Genomic DNA, 15,666 nt, shown 5'->3' on the forward strand with positions numbered 1-15,666 from the left:
TAATGATTTGATCTTATGCTACATGATTTAAAGTGTGTGTCCATTACATCATCTTTCACATAATGACATAACCTTGTTATTAATAACATCCAATGTTCAGACTAAATTATGATTATTTATTAACAAGCTAGTTATGCATGAGGCCATTAGGACTCCATTATAGTTATATAATACACATAAATAATGTTTTCGCTTAATAATTATAGTAATGGTAGTTATAAACATTTATCATAAACACAGATATGAGTAAGAATTACTTATTGATGGCTTTCTAAGAAGACCTCTGGAAGAATTATGAGACGTCATGGTTTCTCCTCAAAGGTGCCACAGTGATGTGATAGCCTCTTACGCCACTACTGGACTTGAAGGGAGTAGGCAGGTTAGGGGATGACCTCTATGCTGAAGGCATAAAACCTGTGATGGTTTAGGCCATCAAGACACCGTCATGTTTATAACGTGAGCATGAAGTTAAGAGTTTGTCATGAGCTAAGCCTAAGATCCCCAGAGGGGGTATACCTAACCATAGAGAGCACACTCGCTATCGCAGAAGTACACCAGAGTAATGTGACTGGCCGTGATTCCCTCCAGCAGAAGACAAAGAGATAACCAAAGTAGCTAACAAGCTTCCTGAATTAAGAACAAGAAGAGATACGTTTAAATAGTTTTGAGGACGTCAGCCTGATAAAATAAGACCTTATATCATCTATGATTAAAGTAACTTTGTGCAAGTAGTTTGACGAATGTAAGATGCCATTAGGTTTCTTTCCTTGAAGCCACCCTCTATATATGAGGAGATAAACCCAAGATGCGGGTGTGATAGGAGGAGGACCAACTTTGGTAGAGAAATCTCGTAAACACAAACCTCGTACCATGTTGAGATCAATGAAGAGAAAGATCTAGAGCGAGTTCTTCCTTGTGTCTTTCTTTCTCTTCTACCTCCAAATGCATGTTTTTTGAGGAAAAAGTATCCAAGTTCATCCACTTGACCACAAACCTTCCTAATCTCCTTTAGCCCAGCTGCCTCAATTTGGTTGCATCCTCCTGTTATGTATCTGGTCTGTCATCAGACATTGCTGCATGAGAGGAAGAAGGACCAGCGCATAGCCGGCAAGTGATCAGTCTAGATCAAGGATCTGGGAATCAAATGGGTGGCTCTATGAGGTTTTCTTCCTGTCACCATTTCTTGTTAGAACCAAGTGATCGTAAATGCACCTGGGAATTTTGACTTGAACATATTGGCCGCACTATCACCAGAAACTTGGGCAAGAGCACTGAACAGTGACAAAGAGAAGAAGATCATCAATAGTTACTCCTCAGAAAAAGTTGGAGAATAATAAAGTACATATAGTAAAGGATTTCAGCCAAGTTGTGCACCGGCATTGGGATGAAGATACTTTTGAAGGTAAATATTTCATCAAATACTACATCACGAGATATGTAAATACGACCAGTGGAGACATCAAGACACTTGACACCCTTATGTAGAGGACTATAGCCAAGAAAAACACACAGTTTTGATCAGAAAGAAAGCTTGTGTTTATTGTATGGGCAAAGGTTAGGCCAGCAGGCACAACCAAAGACACGAAGGGTATCATTGTTCGACTTGACATCAAGTAATTTTTCAGCTGGAGACATGAGATCAAGAACTTTAGTAGGCAGTAAATTTATGAGGAAGGTATAAAGGTGGAAAGCTTTCACCCGTGAACTTGAGGGAGGGGGCTTAACAAGAAGAGCAAGACCAAACTTTGTAAGAACATGGTTCTGGTGCTGCAGCCTCAGTGAACTATTGTTGTGAGCATGCGGACAAGCAGGACATGATGAGTAACGCCTACTTTTTTAAGAAACCGTGGAGTTTTTCATATCTGCCACCACCCCGCATCAGCTTTGCATAGGAAACACTTTTTCTATTGAATTTCTCGCTCAAATGAGCCGCTGAAAATTGAGAAAAACTTGGTACACATCACATCTCTTTCCAGCAAACAAATCCAATGCAAACTTACTATGACCACTCAATGAAGCCGACATAATACCGATGTTTTCCAACGAACAGGCCGGAGCAGGACCTCATACATCGAAAACACTTGTTCTTAAAGGAACAAGTAGGACACACTAATGGAACATGATATGGTAATTGATGATTCTTTGCTTGTCGACAAAGATCACACACATATGGATTTCTATTTCCGTGGTGTATGCTAAATTATTCTTCCTAAGCACTTGTTGAATAATAAAGGATGATGGATGTCCTAGACGACGATGCTAAGTGGATGAAGACGGCTTGATGGTGATGAAGGCATGTTTGGGGGTCACAGAACATTGGAGATGGGCACAAGGGGGTAGAGGCCATCATGACAAGGAATCTTAAACAGAATTTTCTTGGTGGCCTGATCCTTTATCCAAAAGAAGAAAGGGTGAATTTCAACAAAAGCATTATTGTATAAGGTAATTCTATGAGCTGATAACAAATTTCCTGGTGGGCACAAGGAACACATGGAGAAATATTATTCGTATGCAATGAGCTATGAGGGGTAAGTGTAACAAGTTTGAATGACCTCAAGAGGCTGGATGCTGCCACACCACTACCCGGCAGTTTGGGAACTGGATCACCACTCCTTATAGGGGTCACGAGAGTGTGAACACTGGCTGAATTGTCCCGTGATGTGATCCAGTACCACTGTTGTCCATGACACCAGCCTGGTATCCATCCTCCATATGCGCCCTTCTCATTGCGAGGGCGATCCTCATCATCACTACCACGAGAACGCCCACCAACAATCACATGCAGTGGTGCCCATACTAGGTGCAAATCTTGCGCATGGTGGCAACAATAGCGAGTAGGTGTACGCCCACGTGCACACGGCTGTGGCCGCCACCGACCACCACCTCCATCACCGCAGCACACCGTCATCGCGCCTATTATACCCCCCGATCATCACGGCCACCGCCGACATTGCCCCGTCATCCCGCCTCATCTCGCCCCGCTGGGGAGCCATCCTCTACCATCCCTGCTGCAGAGGCCATCTCTCGCCATCCCCGGGCAGAAGCCACCACCACCGCCGACACCGTCATTCCGGCTCGTTGTAGCCATCACGATCATCAGATCTGTAGCCACGGTCATCACGACGCTGGTAATCGCGTCGGGAAGGGACATTGTCATCTCGGCGCTGAAAAGAACCACCACCACCACCACGTGAAGCGTTGTTCGCGAGCTGGCTCGAAACTAAAGCACCACTCCGGCCGCACCGCGAGAGGGCGTGTCCGGCGTATCATCAAAGCGCTTGAAGCCGCGAGCACATCAACAACGCAGTAGTGGTAGGATTTGCAATAACCGGCGATGGGACAAAGGGTGTGGCGTATCTGCCATCCAGGCCGCCGGGTAGCGATAGCCGCCTGGGGCCTATCTTGACTCAGTTCTTCCAAGGGCACGAAGTTCTCGGACAACCTTGCACTGCGTGTGCACGAACTTAGCTGGAGTCCGACATATCCTCGTTTCTTGGTGTTGACCAATGGCACCACTTGCGGGAAAGTTCACATGAGCTCGAGATTGTGCTGCAAACAAGCTCTGAATTGTCGACCAAATTTGATGAGCATGCTGCAATCCGATCATCTGAGCCAAGAGATCCTGATCAAGAGATTTAACTAGGTAGCTCATCAGTGCTTGATCCCGAGCAAACCAGACAACATAGGCCCGGCTCGGAACTTGGATCTTCTTTTTTATCTTTATCTTCAATCTCTTTTGTTTCAGGTGGTGCGGGGTCAGATCCGTCGAGAGCTTCCCACAGCCTCTGCGCACGGTGGAACGCCGGCAACTTCGTGTCTTCTGAAGCGATGATTGTCCCGCGACAGTTTTTCCGACATCGGCAAACCAAGAGCGGCAAGCGCAGCTCGCCTGCAGCGGCACCGCCAGTGGTGAAGTCGAGTCGAGGCACGCACATGAGCGACGCGCGCGCACTGGCTAGGACTGCTGTGGTGTGTGTTTGATCTAGGGTTTTTAGCTCACGACGACGACAGAGGGCGATCGGAGCGGATTTGTCTGAAACTCTCGACGGCGTGAGGCGATCGGAGCAGGTTTTTCTGGTTGTGCTTTTTTTTTCGGGTCCTTCACCGGCGGGTGGGTTGTGGATGCGGCGGCTGCGCTCACGAGGTGGGAGGAGGCAGCTCTGATACCATGTCAAAGTCCTAGGGATGGAACCGTGCCCTCTCCCTGGGCCGGGTTACGTGTTAATATATGTGTGGAAAATCCCCACACGTGGCATATACAAACTCTATACAAACTCTGATTACAAGGTTTAACAACTTGCACATTAGTTGTAATTGGATTGTAACTGTGATTTTTACAGATTCAAGTGAAGTTACAACTGAGGTTTTTTAGTTTTTTTTTGAAAGGAATACGGTAGGGGAAGCCCCTCCAGTGGTTTTTTTTAACCTACAGTGGTTTTTTTTTAAAATAATAAGAACCCAAATCAACGTCCGTGGGAACTTGAACCTGGGTGGCTGGGTTGTACATCCACTTCCCTTCGGTTAAGCTAGGCTCACTTCTTTAAGAGGTTTTTTAGTTGGAAGTGAGCTTGTAACTAAGCTTGCAACTAACATTTTCTGCGGTTGGAAACAAGGTTGCAACTAAGATTTTTCGGTAACAAATGGAGAGAGTGGATTTGATGATCAGGGGATACGTGAGCACCTCCTAGCTGCCGTTGGATCAACATTGAGATTCATTTTTTAGCTCACGGCGACCATACGGTGTGAGTACCTTTGTCTCGTGGAAAACGCTGCCCCACCCACGTGCCTTACCCGGATCCTTGCCTCTCTCTCTCCCAGGACCGGCATCCGACGCCGCCCTCTGTGGCCCTGTCGGCCCGACGAGCTCCACCACGAGCATGGCACGAACGATACCAGCGACGGCGGCTGCTCGCGGGGCAGCCAAGGCGATTTACAGACCGGTGATTTCCATAGCACTTTTTTGGGAATCAGTAAATCAGCAGTTCATCACATATCAATTAGTACCAAAAAAAATTGTGGAAGAATCGTTAGCAATTTTTGGGGAACAACCTGTAACAATTTCCGATCTGAGAACATGCTAAGAAATGATCGTTGAGGGGTGGAGAACATGCTAAGAAAAGATCGTTGAGCAATTTCCGATCAAGCATAAAAAGTAGTCAACGGAAAAGGAATCAACGCGGGCATTGCCCTATGCGCGCACGCGATCGCCAAACCTGCATTGAATCGAGTCAACGGCTGGATCCCGGCGCTGTTCGTCGGACCGTCCTTCCAGCCAGCAGCACCGTGGACTGCCGCCGCCGGCACGCGCTCGAACTCGCAGAAGACATACACGATTTGGTCGGCTCCCGGCGCCAGGACCAGAGAAACTGCGCACTGCTCGCCTGCTCGGCCTCCTCTAACTGCGAGCCGGCCGTGGCGCGGAGGAAAGCCGATGGGAGGTAAGCACGGCCACCGCGCGGACGTCGATGGAGGAAATCCAGGGGAGGTAAGCATGGCCACCGCGCCAATGTTTTCTGCCGCACCTGGTCGCTCGCCCCCGCTCGTCGGTGACGTGACCGCCAGATCTGTCGCGCTCGAGCCGTCCGCCGCACCTTGCTGCTCCACCCGCCCCCGTCCACTGCTTGGTCAACGGAGCTGCAGCGCCCATGCCGTCTGCCGCATCTGGCCGCTCCTCCCGCGCTCGTCCCCCTTGCAGAGCCACGGCCAACTCCTCCACTGTCGTTTTGTCGGTGGCGGCCTGGGGGACGGCGGCGCGTTGGGGACGGGGAGGAGCACAGACGCCCTACTGCGGGTGGCGGCGCCGGGGCCTACGGCGAAGTAGCGGGAGCAGGCGCACCGCGCGACGAGGCCGAGACGCGCAGCGCTTGGGAGCGGGCGGCGCGTGTGGGAGCTCTCCGTGCGGCCCGGGTGGAGAAGCGAGCGTGGAGGACGGGCTTCAGCGCGGCAGCTCTAGCGGCCAAGTCGCCCGGACGGCCGCGGGCGAAGCAGCGAGGTCCGGCGGGGGGCTTGGATAAAGATGGTTCTAGTACTATTTGAGATGGGTGAGGAAAGTACAGGTAGAAGGTAGAAGATGACAGAAGGGTGGTCTATTTTACAGACGCGCCCACATGTGCCTTCCCTATGTTAACGGATTAATGGATGGCGTTAGACAGGTGTCGAGTAGCTAGGGGGTGCTCACGTATCCCCTGATCATCGGGCTTCATCCGAACAAATGGATCTGTAATTAGAGTTGTAACTGAGATATTTTTTTAGTTGCAAGTGTGATTGCAAATAGTGTTGCAACTGTCATCTCTTAGTTACAAACAGGTGGCAACCGGGATTTTTTTCAATTATAACTAATATGTAACTGATAATTTCCACGTGCAAATCAGTTACGGTTTAGGCCACTACTTTTTGGCTTATGAGAAAGCCTAAAAGAACTGAAAATTTCTGGGCGGCTTGTCCCCACCGTTGGGCCTCCACGTAGTGTAAATTTGGCTGCCGGGAGAAACTAGGAAAGGGCAGCTTCCCAAGATTCTCCAAGAAAAATCGAAGCGGTATCTGTTGTAGCCCCTGTTCGCTCCTGATATTACCTCGGGACTGCACCTAGCGCGACGAAGTGTTTTCCTCGATTCAGCCCGTGCTGGAGCAAAAACAAAATCCCACCCGAGCGTATGTTTCCTTTCTTTCTGTTCGTGGTACCCTCCTCTCTCGTTTTTTAAATGTGTTGATTAGTACAAGATGCAAACACATCATTTGTAATAGCTGGCTGAAGAAGAAAATACCCCCCTGAAAATTTTCAGCATGAAGGCACGACATATATATCCAATAAATCAGCACATCAGACGTTAGGCATACAAAATGTCCTGACACATGGTATTTTCACTTATCTAACATATACCATATCAAGGGCATTATGGACAATGCACAACTTGATACATCAAATTTCATAAGCCCAAATGAAGGGGAGAACAACTTCTACGAGCTTTTTCCTCACATGAGTTTTTCCCCACCGCAAACCATAAGCTGGCTTCTCCATAAGCATAAGCCCAAAGAAGTAGGTCTTAGTCCTATCGGCTAACTATAAGCTAATTACTTGCCTGATTTGATTCTCGACGCGGTGGGCAAGCCTGCCAGGACCTGATCAGCCACCTCGTAACCGACATGAGGCCGGCCAACTAGTGACCCACCAGTCCTGTCGGTGTTCCGAAGGACGACACTGTATTATTTTCGGAAAACTGTGAATCTGCGTAATATTTTTGGATTGAAATAAAAAATGTATTATTTTAAAAATATTAGCCCACCACTGTAGCTTGTGGCGACTCATCTTTATCACTCGCAATAGCTACATCTTCATTGTCCTCCAGATTTCTTCCGCCTTCATCATCGGAGGAGGACCAGCCGAAGTGCTCCTCCTCTACCACAGGAGGCGCTTGCTCCACCACCGGTGTCTCCTGTTGTACACGGCGGCGCTTCGCCTGCGGGTACTATGCGACGCAGAAAAGCCGAGCGGTCTTCTTGGTGCGAACCATGATGCAGTGAGGTGCTTGTCTATCGTAATGATGGTGGGTGCCGATACTGTAGCGGCCGAAGAAGCCGACTCGTCGGCGACGCGTGGCACGTGGGAGGAAGGCGAAGAGGCTACACGTCGATGGAATGGGAGGAGGCAACCTCGGGAAAGATTTAAACACAATTTTACCACGACCAATAGTTTGTGATAGGGAGAAGAAAAGAAATGGGTACCCTATTGAGTTCTTATATTTTAACTGGCCACTCGAATTGAGTTCTTATATTTTAACTGGCCACTCGAATTAATTAATGTTGACCTTGTTTCCACAAAACTAGCATCTGGGTTAGTGTCGTTTTGCTGGGTGCTCCGTGTTTATTGATCGTAGTAAAGTTCAGCATAGTTCGAAGGTTTAATACAGAATACAAAGATTGTATAGATGATATAAGGAAGCATAGGCTATCTCATGCAAGTTAGCTTGAAAACCGAATATGTTTCTTGGAGATTTCAACTGAAGTTACGTAATTATTTCTCTTACAAGGAAGTTACCTAGTGACTTTTATACTTATTGGCACGTCTAATAAACTCTGAAGAATAGTAAGCTGATGTGTCGATTCTATATGGTGTTTTAAGCATATTCTTTCATTATAAAATTTCTCTCGTTACATGCTCCATCTAGCAAATATTAAGTTTATTATGCATGATTACGTGTTTTCATTGGAAGTAAACAAGAAAAGTAAACCGAAAACCGTATACTAGGAAAACGTTACTCTCCATAAAGATGGGTTGATGATCAACGGGTGTAGATAGGGCCTTAAGGGCTTGTTTGGTTGCAGCCCTTCCCGAAGGGTTCCCCTCGTTTTCCCCGGCCCACCATTCCCTGGGCCGAACTGCCCCGGGTAAGCCCACACGAACGTTTGGATAGCCACGAGTCATCTTTTCCGCGTCCTTTCCGCGTCCATCCCCGGGAGCCCGTTCCACCACTCGAGACACGAGGAAGAGAATCCGCGACGGGAGGCGGCGACGCTGCTGGGAGCGATGCTCTCGATCTCGTCTTCCTCCGGCGACCGGAGGACATATCGGACCGGAGCCTCCGCCAGCCTCCGCCCCCCACCCCCCGCCTCCCCTCTCTCCCTCTCTCCACTACTCGCCGCCTTCAGGACCTACCGGATCCGCACCGCGCCGCCGCCAATCCAGGCCGGCCGCTACTGCCCCGACCTCGAGGCGAGAGCCCAACCTGCGTGTCCTTACCTGTCCCCCTCCGTTCTTCTCCATCTCCCAATATCTGCGCAGCCGCAATTCTACTGTCCCCTCAGGCGATGACGACGGCCGGCGGTCGGGATTGACGAAGGTTATCCCCTACTCATTCTCCCCTCCTTGTTTTGCTTTCTCTAATCATGTTTTTCCCCTAGCGCTTATGAATTGTTGCTCTTGGTCTAGGGATGTGAGCACCAATTCCTTGCTAGAGTTCTTTGTGCTGCTCTGGATCCGTATGCAAATCCTGTTCCATGATTCTTAGTTGCCTGAAGCATTAACTGAAACATTGGAGTGCAAGGCTTATTTTGGACGCAAGTCGTAGAATGAGTAGAGCAACGGTATCTCTGGGAGTTGATGTTCCAGAAAAAAATCTCTGAATTAGGATTGTGTATAGTCAGATCTGCCATCCATCTTGCTGCGTTCGAATTAATCTCATCATCTATGGTTAGATTATTTGATATACTAGATTTTAGGTACAATCTAAAGTTACATAGCAGATAATATTCTGATGGATGGTTTTGCTGTATATTAATGACCACTGACTTTAGACCTATATGCAGAAGGCCACTGAATTTTAATCGTTGCAGAACAATGACTCGTTGTATAGCAACATCACACCAATGAAGTACTCAGCTTTCGGCAAAGTCGAGCATCCAACCTCCATATGATTAATTCACAGGAAGTTCAGAGATATATATTGTCAGGGAGTGCTAGCAACAAGTGTTCTTTCTGTGAGTAGTATTTGCTATACCTTTGCACTTCATTCTGCTATGGTAACCAACTGGGATGAGTTAACGGACTGAATTCTTGCCGCTTCCGACATTTTTCTACTCTTCTCTGTATATGCTTCTTCTGACATTTTTGTCGCGGCAGGATATGTCAGCTTCATGTCTGGTGTATCTCGTCGTCATGCTGACATTAGTTTAATTTATACACAGAAGTTCCAAAACATATAATTACTTTCCTAACATGTGCTTTAGTGCAAAAATTTGTAACTTTTGAGCTGCATGCTTTAGTGCAAAAATTTGTATGATTTACTTGTGCCTACACTACTACTTGTTCTAGTACATGTAAGTAGGACCCATAACATGTTCAAATGTTCATGTTCATTTTCAGTTCTCGTTGGAAAACTTGTAGTATAAGAATAGCTTGCTTTCTTGCTGAATTTGACAAACTGAGAACTGACCTCCTTATTTTATTTTATTTTATTTGTTTGTGAAGTTAGCAGGCCAAACCTTCTTCGCCGACCTTGAAGTTATCATTGCTTTGACCACGGTGAGGTCATCCTTGCATCTAGCGCCTCTGCATCCTTCCTCTTGGGAAAAGTCTTTGTCGCTGCCCCACCTTCTTCGTCGAAGGGATGGTGGTCTAGCTGTGGGCCGACAAGTGACAACAACTAGCCCTACCTGTCCTGTGAGCCACCTCCGGCGATTCTGCTCCAGCTAGGCGGCATGGAGATGGTGCGTAGGATGGGTGGTCTCCTTGTGTGATTCTGCTCCGGTTCGGTGGTTGGGAGCTCGCAGTCAGAGCCGGCGGCAGGCTCTGAGAGGTTGTTGGTGAACCGTGGCTCCTCCACGCTGGAACGGGAGCATGGGCCCGGGGGCGATAGCGATGAGTCTGTTTGCTAGGGGCAAGCTCCCGTCGTGGACGAAAATGAGAATGTGGGGACGAGGCCAAAGCTGGAACGGGAGCGACACAGCGAGCAGAGCGGCCATAGGAGGGAGCTCCGCATGCGTGGAGTAGAGCGAGCCCCCGGCAGCTCTCCGACAGCGAGCAAGGTTAGGCGGGACGACACCGCCATGGGAGCCCCCTGACAGCGAGTGGAGCGGCAGCGAACAGCGGGAAGGACAGTCCGAAGAGAGAAGATTTTATGTCCTGAAATTGGCATGAAATTTTATACTTAGAAAGAAGGGAACTATTTTGTATATATTAACCTGCTGCTCGGTGAAAGAAAAGAACTACTTGTAGCGAATAATGAATGATCCGTATTCAATTTCCCTTCCATTCCATTCCATTCCCTTCCCTTTCTCTCCGTGACCAAACGGTAGAAGCAACTTTTCCACGGCGGGAGAGGATCCCGTACGCACGTGAAAATTCCCCGTGGGGGTTTGCTGCCCAGGGATATCCATCCCCAGCAACCAAACAAGCCCTAATAGGTCTTGTCATTGACCTTCCCGCAGAATTGCCTGATCTCGCCCACGGTGCTGTTCTTCACCTCCCAGTTTCCCATCTTCACCATGGCTTTAGCGAATGCATCGTACCAGGGGTTTCGGCCAATTGGAATAATATCCGACAAAAAGAAAGGGTCACGGGCAAATAAATCCACCAAGACCTTGGTCTCCGGTGACTCCAGCAGTACCGCATCGGAGGTGAAGAGCACATTGTGTTCCTGCACGTTCTTGTAGTACTGGTGGTCCAACGCGTAGGGGGTCTTGTAATCCTGCGGCACATTTACGCTGTCCGCAGTGCATGTCGTGTTCAGTTGGTCGGCGAGCGTGCGGTTCATCGCCGTGCTGGAGTTGTCAGCCTGCAAACGGTTGGAGAAGGGGTTGGCGAAGGAGCCGCAGGCAGAGCGGCCGATGGAGTGCGCACCGGAAAGCACGAGCATGTCGGTTTGGTCGAGCCCCTTTGCAGCGAACATGTCTGTGATCAGTTTGAGGCCGCCGAAGGGTGGGGGCAGGTTCAAGAAGGTGTCGTTGGCGCGTGATACTTTCCCGTCAAGGCGGCCAGCCGGCACGTCGTAGTTGATTTTGCCGTCGCTTAGGCTGCAGCTGGCGTCCCGTCCGGCGAAGGCGACGATGTCGGCGCAGGAGACGACGCCCTTGCATTCCTCCTCGAGGGCAGCCTTTGCCGCGTCGATTATGTTGAACCCACGCAGGCTCAGGTTCGGGATGGCCGTCCTCTCCGTCTCTGAGCCGGCCAGCAGGACGGAGGCATCGCAGCCCTGAAGAGAACCACGTCGCCCAGGCAACATTGTGAGCCAGCTACTCTAATTATCCTGCATGCAAAACTATATGAATACTGCACGAACTGAGTAAAATTTGTGGTACCTCGACAAAGCAATCATGGAAGAAGAGGCGGATGAGCCCGGCCTTTTCGCCTGCGGTGGCTTTCTCCACAGCCCTTTTCACAATCTCCTCAGCCTGGGGGCATTTCTTGTCGGCATAGTAGCCGACCTTGAGGTTAGGGTTAGGGTTCTTGGGAGGAGAAGCCTGTGGGAGCTTATACGGCTGGTTGGGATTCGGGGTTGGAAAGCCGTAGCCGGCGTATAATGAGATTGTCAATTCGCAGGACACGGCACCGAGCAAAGACGCGAGCACGGCGAGAACGGCAAGCTTGGGCGCCATATGCCTACCTGCTCGGGTCAGCTTGGTACTACTACTTGTGTTTGCTGGAGAGAAGATGAGATGAAGCCAACTTGCTGCTTTGCATGTGTATTTATAGTTCCGGCACATTAGACAGCACCGTAACCGGGAGTAGAGGACTTTTGCAGCGCATGTGTGTCGGTTAGTTAGGCCATCTCCAACGGGGGACGTATTTCGGACGCCTAAAATGTCCGCGCGCGTTCGTTTGCGTCGCGTAAATGGTCGAAATCGACCGCGCGTTCGTTTGTGTTGGGGTGACTCCAGCGGCACGACACATTTTTTCGATTTTGCATTTTTTTTAACATAAAAACATAATTTACATAGTAAAACAAAGGAAAATAAAATATAAAACCTAAGAACGCATGTGCCTACTAGTCGTCGGCGGCGATCACGATGAGCTTCGGTACCGGCCACGGCCAGTTGGCAGGCGGCGGAACATACGCCGGTGCCGCCGGCGGTGGTGGAGGTGGAGCAGCCCACGCTGCTGGTGGAGGTTGAGCAACCCCACGCCGGTGGTGGAGGTTGAGCAGCCCACGCCGGTGGTGGATCTTGAGCAGCCCACTCCGGTTGTGTAGGTGGAGCAGCCCACGCCGGTGGTGGAGGTGGAGGCGGCGGTTGTACCGGTTGCGGGGCAGAGTCCTTGAGCGCCCGTCGTAGGGCCTCTTCCTCCGTGTGTCTTGGCGGCATGATGCCGGTGGCGTACCGGGGCAGCGGCGGCTGCACCGGTCGGTCCACCTCTGAGATGAGGACGCCGAGCCTCGCAATCTCGTCGTCCGTCATCGTCGCCGGGTACACGAACTCCCGGCCCTCCGCCATGGCCAACTGCCATTCCTGGAAAATGCAGGAGATGTAGTCATCGCTGTCGTCCTTGGCCCCCTTTCCCCGGTCGGCGTTCCGTCAACGGGTGCTTGACGACACAACAACGCCGATCTGCATCTCCGGCGCAGAACCACGCCAGTCCCTCGCTGTCCAGTGAACGAGTCCTTGATGCAAAGACCGTGCCGGCCTGCCCAGCATTATGCCGGGCCGTGTTGCCGCGCTTCAAGCCGTGTGTCCCGCGCCCCGCACTGTTCGCCTTCTTGCCCGGTGAACCAATAGGCTGATCGTTGGAATAAGGAAACCGATGACAGCCGGTCGCAAGATTAAATTGCGATCGGCCGTCATCGGCTTCCTTATTCCAACGATTAGTCTATTAGTTCACCGGACAAGAAGGCGAAGAGTGCAGGGCGCATGATCGACACGGCCTGAAGCGCGACAACAGGGTCGGCATGATGCTAGGGAGGCTGGCACCGTCTTGGCATTAAGGACTCGTTCACGTACTTGGACGGCGAGAGAAGAAAAGTGGTGCTGCGCGAGAGGCATGTCGGCGTTGTTGTCTCATCAAGGACTCGTTCACGGAACGGCGGCCAGGGAAAGGGGGCTCGTCTACAAAGTATATTGCGGCGTATAGGTGACCAAACATTCTAATCATCGGCACTAAAATGGAAGAAAGGCCAATGCAATTAAGAAGTAGCTAGTATGAACTAAATGGAATGCCTCATACTTTGTTGGTCGAAACAAATATGAACATCCCGGATGGCGTTAGTGAGGCCAGGTAGGATGCACAAGAGATTGATATTTGTGCCATCACACCAGGCTCACTAGCGACACCCCGAGTGTACAGATTGACCGAACATTCTAATCATCGGCACTAAAATGGAAGAAAGAGCCAAGTGGTATCAACTAAATGGAATGCCTCATACTTTGTTGGTCGAAACAAATATTAACATCCCGAGATGGAGTAAGTGAGGCCAGGTAGGATGCACAAGATATTGATATTTGTGCCATCACACCAAGCCTCACTTGCTCCACCCCCGAGTGTACGAGTGATCGACCAACCATCTAATCATCGACAAGTAAATCACTTGGGGTAATGTTAAAATGTTTGTCTCCATATTTGGGAGACATTTTTAATATTGGAGTCTAGCTAATGGAAATCAAGAACTAGTCTTGATCTCCAAATGGTGATTAGAGGGAATTTATTCATCTTAAGCAACATTAGGGACAAATGGGATCATGCAAGGGACTTGGGTCATTTGGATCATAAGGCATCAATTAAGGAGGCAACCAGGGACAAAGGGAAACATTTGATGATCCATTATCATAGGCAACAAAGCAAGCAACTTTTTCCCCTCTAATCTAGCTAGAGTCCTTAAAAGAAATCCATCATAAGCATGGTCAAATACACATATATAGCATTTGGAGAGCAAACAAGCAAGTAGCCATATCACTCAATCCAATAATATAGTAATTTGGATCATAATGCATCAATTAAGGAGGCAACCAGTGGACAAATTAAGGGAAACATTTGATGATCCGAGTAAGTGCATGACACTTTGAGCTACCCAAGAATAAAGGCCAACAAGTGGATAAACATCTGCTCAACCATTTCTTGCACTAGAGGAAAAGTAACCAACATTGAAACTTGAATAGTCAAGTGACACTACAAGCAGCTCACACACACATGCAAACACATGTGTTGACAAGTAACTAAACAACAGAGAAGAACACCACCGGATATTCATGGGTACTTAGGATCAGTAGGGAATTGATAAAGTACAAGTGAGGAGCAAGCATACCATCGAAACTGTCAATTTGAGAGAAATAACATTGGGGTAATGTTAAAATGTTTGTCTCCATATTTGGGAGACATTTTTAATATTGGAGTCTAGCTAATGGATATCAAGAACTAGTCTTGATCTCCAAATGGTGATTAGAGGGAATTTATTCATCTTAATTAAGCAACATTAGGGACAAATGGGATCATGCAAGGGACTTGGATCATTTGGATCATAAGGCATCAATTAAGGAGGCAACCAGGGGACAAAGGGAAACATTTGATGATCCATTATCATAGGCAACAAATCAGCAATCTTTTTCCCCTCTAATCTAGCTAGAGTCCTTAAAAGAAATTCAAAGCAGGATCAATTAAGGAGGCAACCAGGGACAAAATGAAGTAGCTCTCTGTTGGTATTGGTTACCAACGAGAACTCAAGCCACTACTTGATCTTACTAATTCAAAGCAGGACCAATGCGAGACCGATGCCGATGTTGCCATCATCTCCGCCCCCAAGAACTCTCTCATGCTCTCTCTCACATGCCATGCCAGCTGCTTGCTCCAAAACACAAGCATCACACGAGCAGAGCATAGAAAAATATATAGCTAACAGCGACAAGAAACAAAAAGAATGTTTGATCTGTTTTTATTCATGATGACCACAACAAGAAGCACAACGAAGACCCAGATCGAGCACAACATCATCCTCTCCGTAATTTTGTCCAGAGCAAAGCATCAACATCCGAGAGAACAACAGCAAGACAACAAGCATCCAGATCGAGCACAACATCAACACATCCAGAGCAGGGGTAGAGGAAGAGGGAGGGGAGGGGAGAGGTGGAGCTCACCGACGCTAGGGGTGGATCGAGGAGGAGGTTGACGACGACGGCAGGGGTGGAGGAGTGATGGCGTGTATTTCACACGTTCGTTGGGCAACCCCAAGAGGAAGGTATGATGCGCAC

At 49.0% G+C, this 15,666-nt stretch overlaps 1 protein-coding gene and 1 long non-coding RNA gene across 2 annotated transcripts; one reads left to right on the forward strand and one right to left on the reverse strand.

Moving 5' to 3' along the window:
• Positions 1–8,304: 8,304 nt before the first annotated feature.
• Positions 8,305–10,752, forward strand: LOC124660102. Its single transcript, XR_006989793.1, has 2 exons — positions 8,305–8,837; positions 8,927–10,752. It is a non-coding gene; the product is annotated as an uncharacterized LOC124660102 (long non-coding RNA).
• A 140-nt stretch (positions 10,753–10,892) lies between these two features.
• On the reverse strand, positions 10,893–12,090 carry LOC124662722 (peroxidase 2-like). The gene is made up of 2 exons (XM_047200527.1): positions 11,794–12,090; positions 10,893–11,687 (listed from the first exon to the last, which is right to left on the reverse strand). The coding sequence occupies exons 1-2, from the start codon at positions 12,088–12,090 to the stop codon at positions 10,893–10,895; spliced, it is 1,092 nt and encodes a 363-aa protein (XP_047056483.1).
• Between the last annotated feature and the right edge of the window lie 3,576 nt (positions 12,091–15,666).

Source organism: Lolium rigidum, chromosome 6, assembly GCF_022539505.1.
Source record: "Lolium rigidum isolate FL_2022 chromosome 6, APGP_CSIRO_Lrig_0.1, whole genome shotgun sequence".
Taxonomy (NCBI): domain Eukaryota; kingdom Viridiplantae; phylum Streptophyta; class Magnoliopsida; order Poales; family Poaceae; genus Lolium; species Lolium rigidum.

Excerpts from the sequence above, each read along its gene's own strand:
- LOC124662722 (XM_047200527.1), bottom strand. The coding sequence starts at position 12,090 with ATGGCGCCCAAGCTTGCCGTTCTCGCCGTGCTCGCGTCTTTGCTCGGT. Across the intron at positions 11,688-11,793 it reads TCCATGATTGCTTTGTCGAG|GGCTGCGATGCCTCCGTCCT; the intron begins GTACCACAAATT and ends GGTTCTCTTCAG.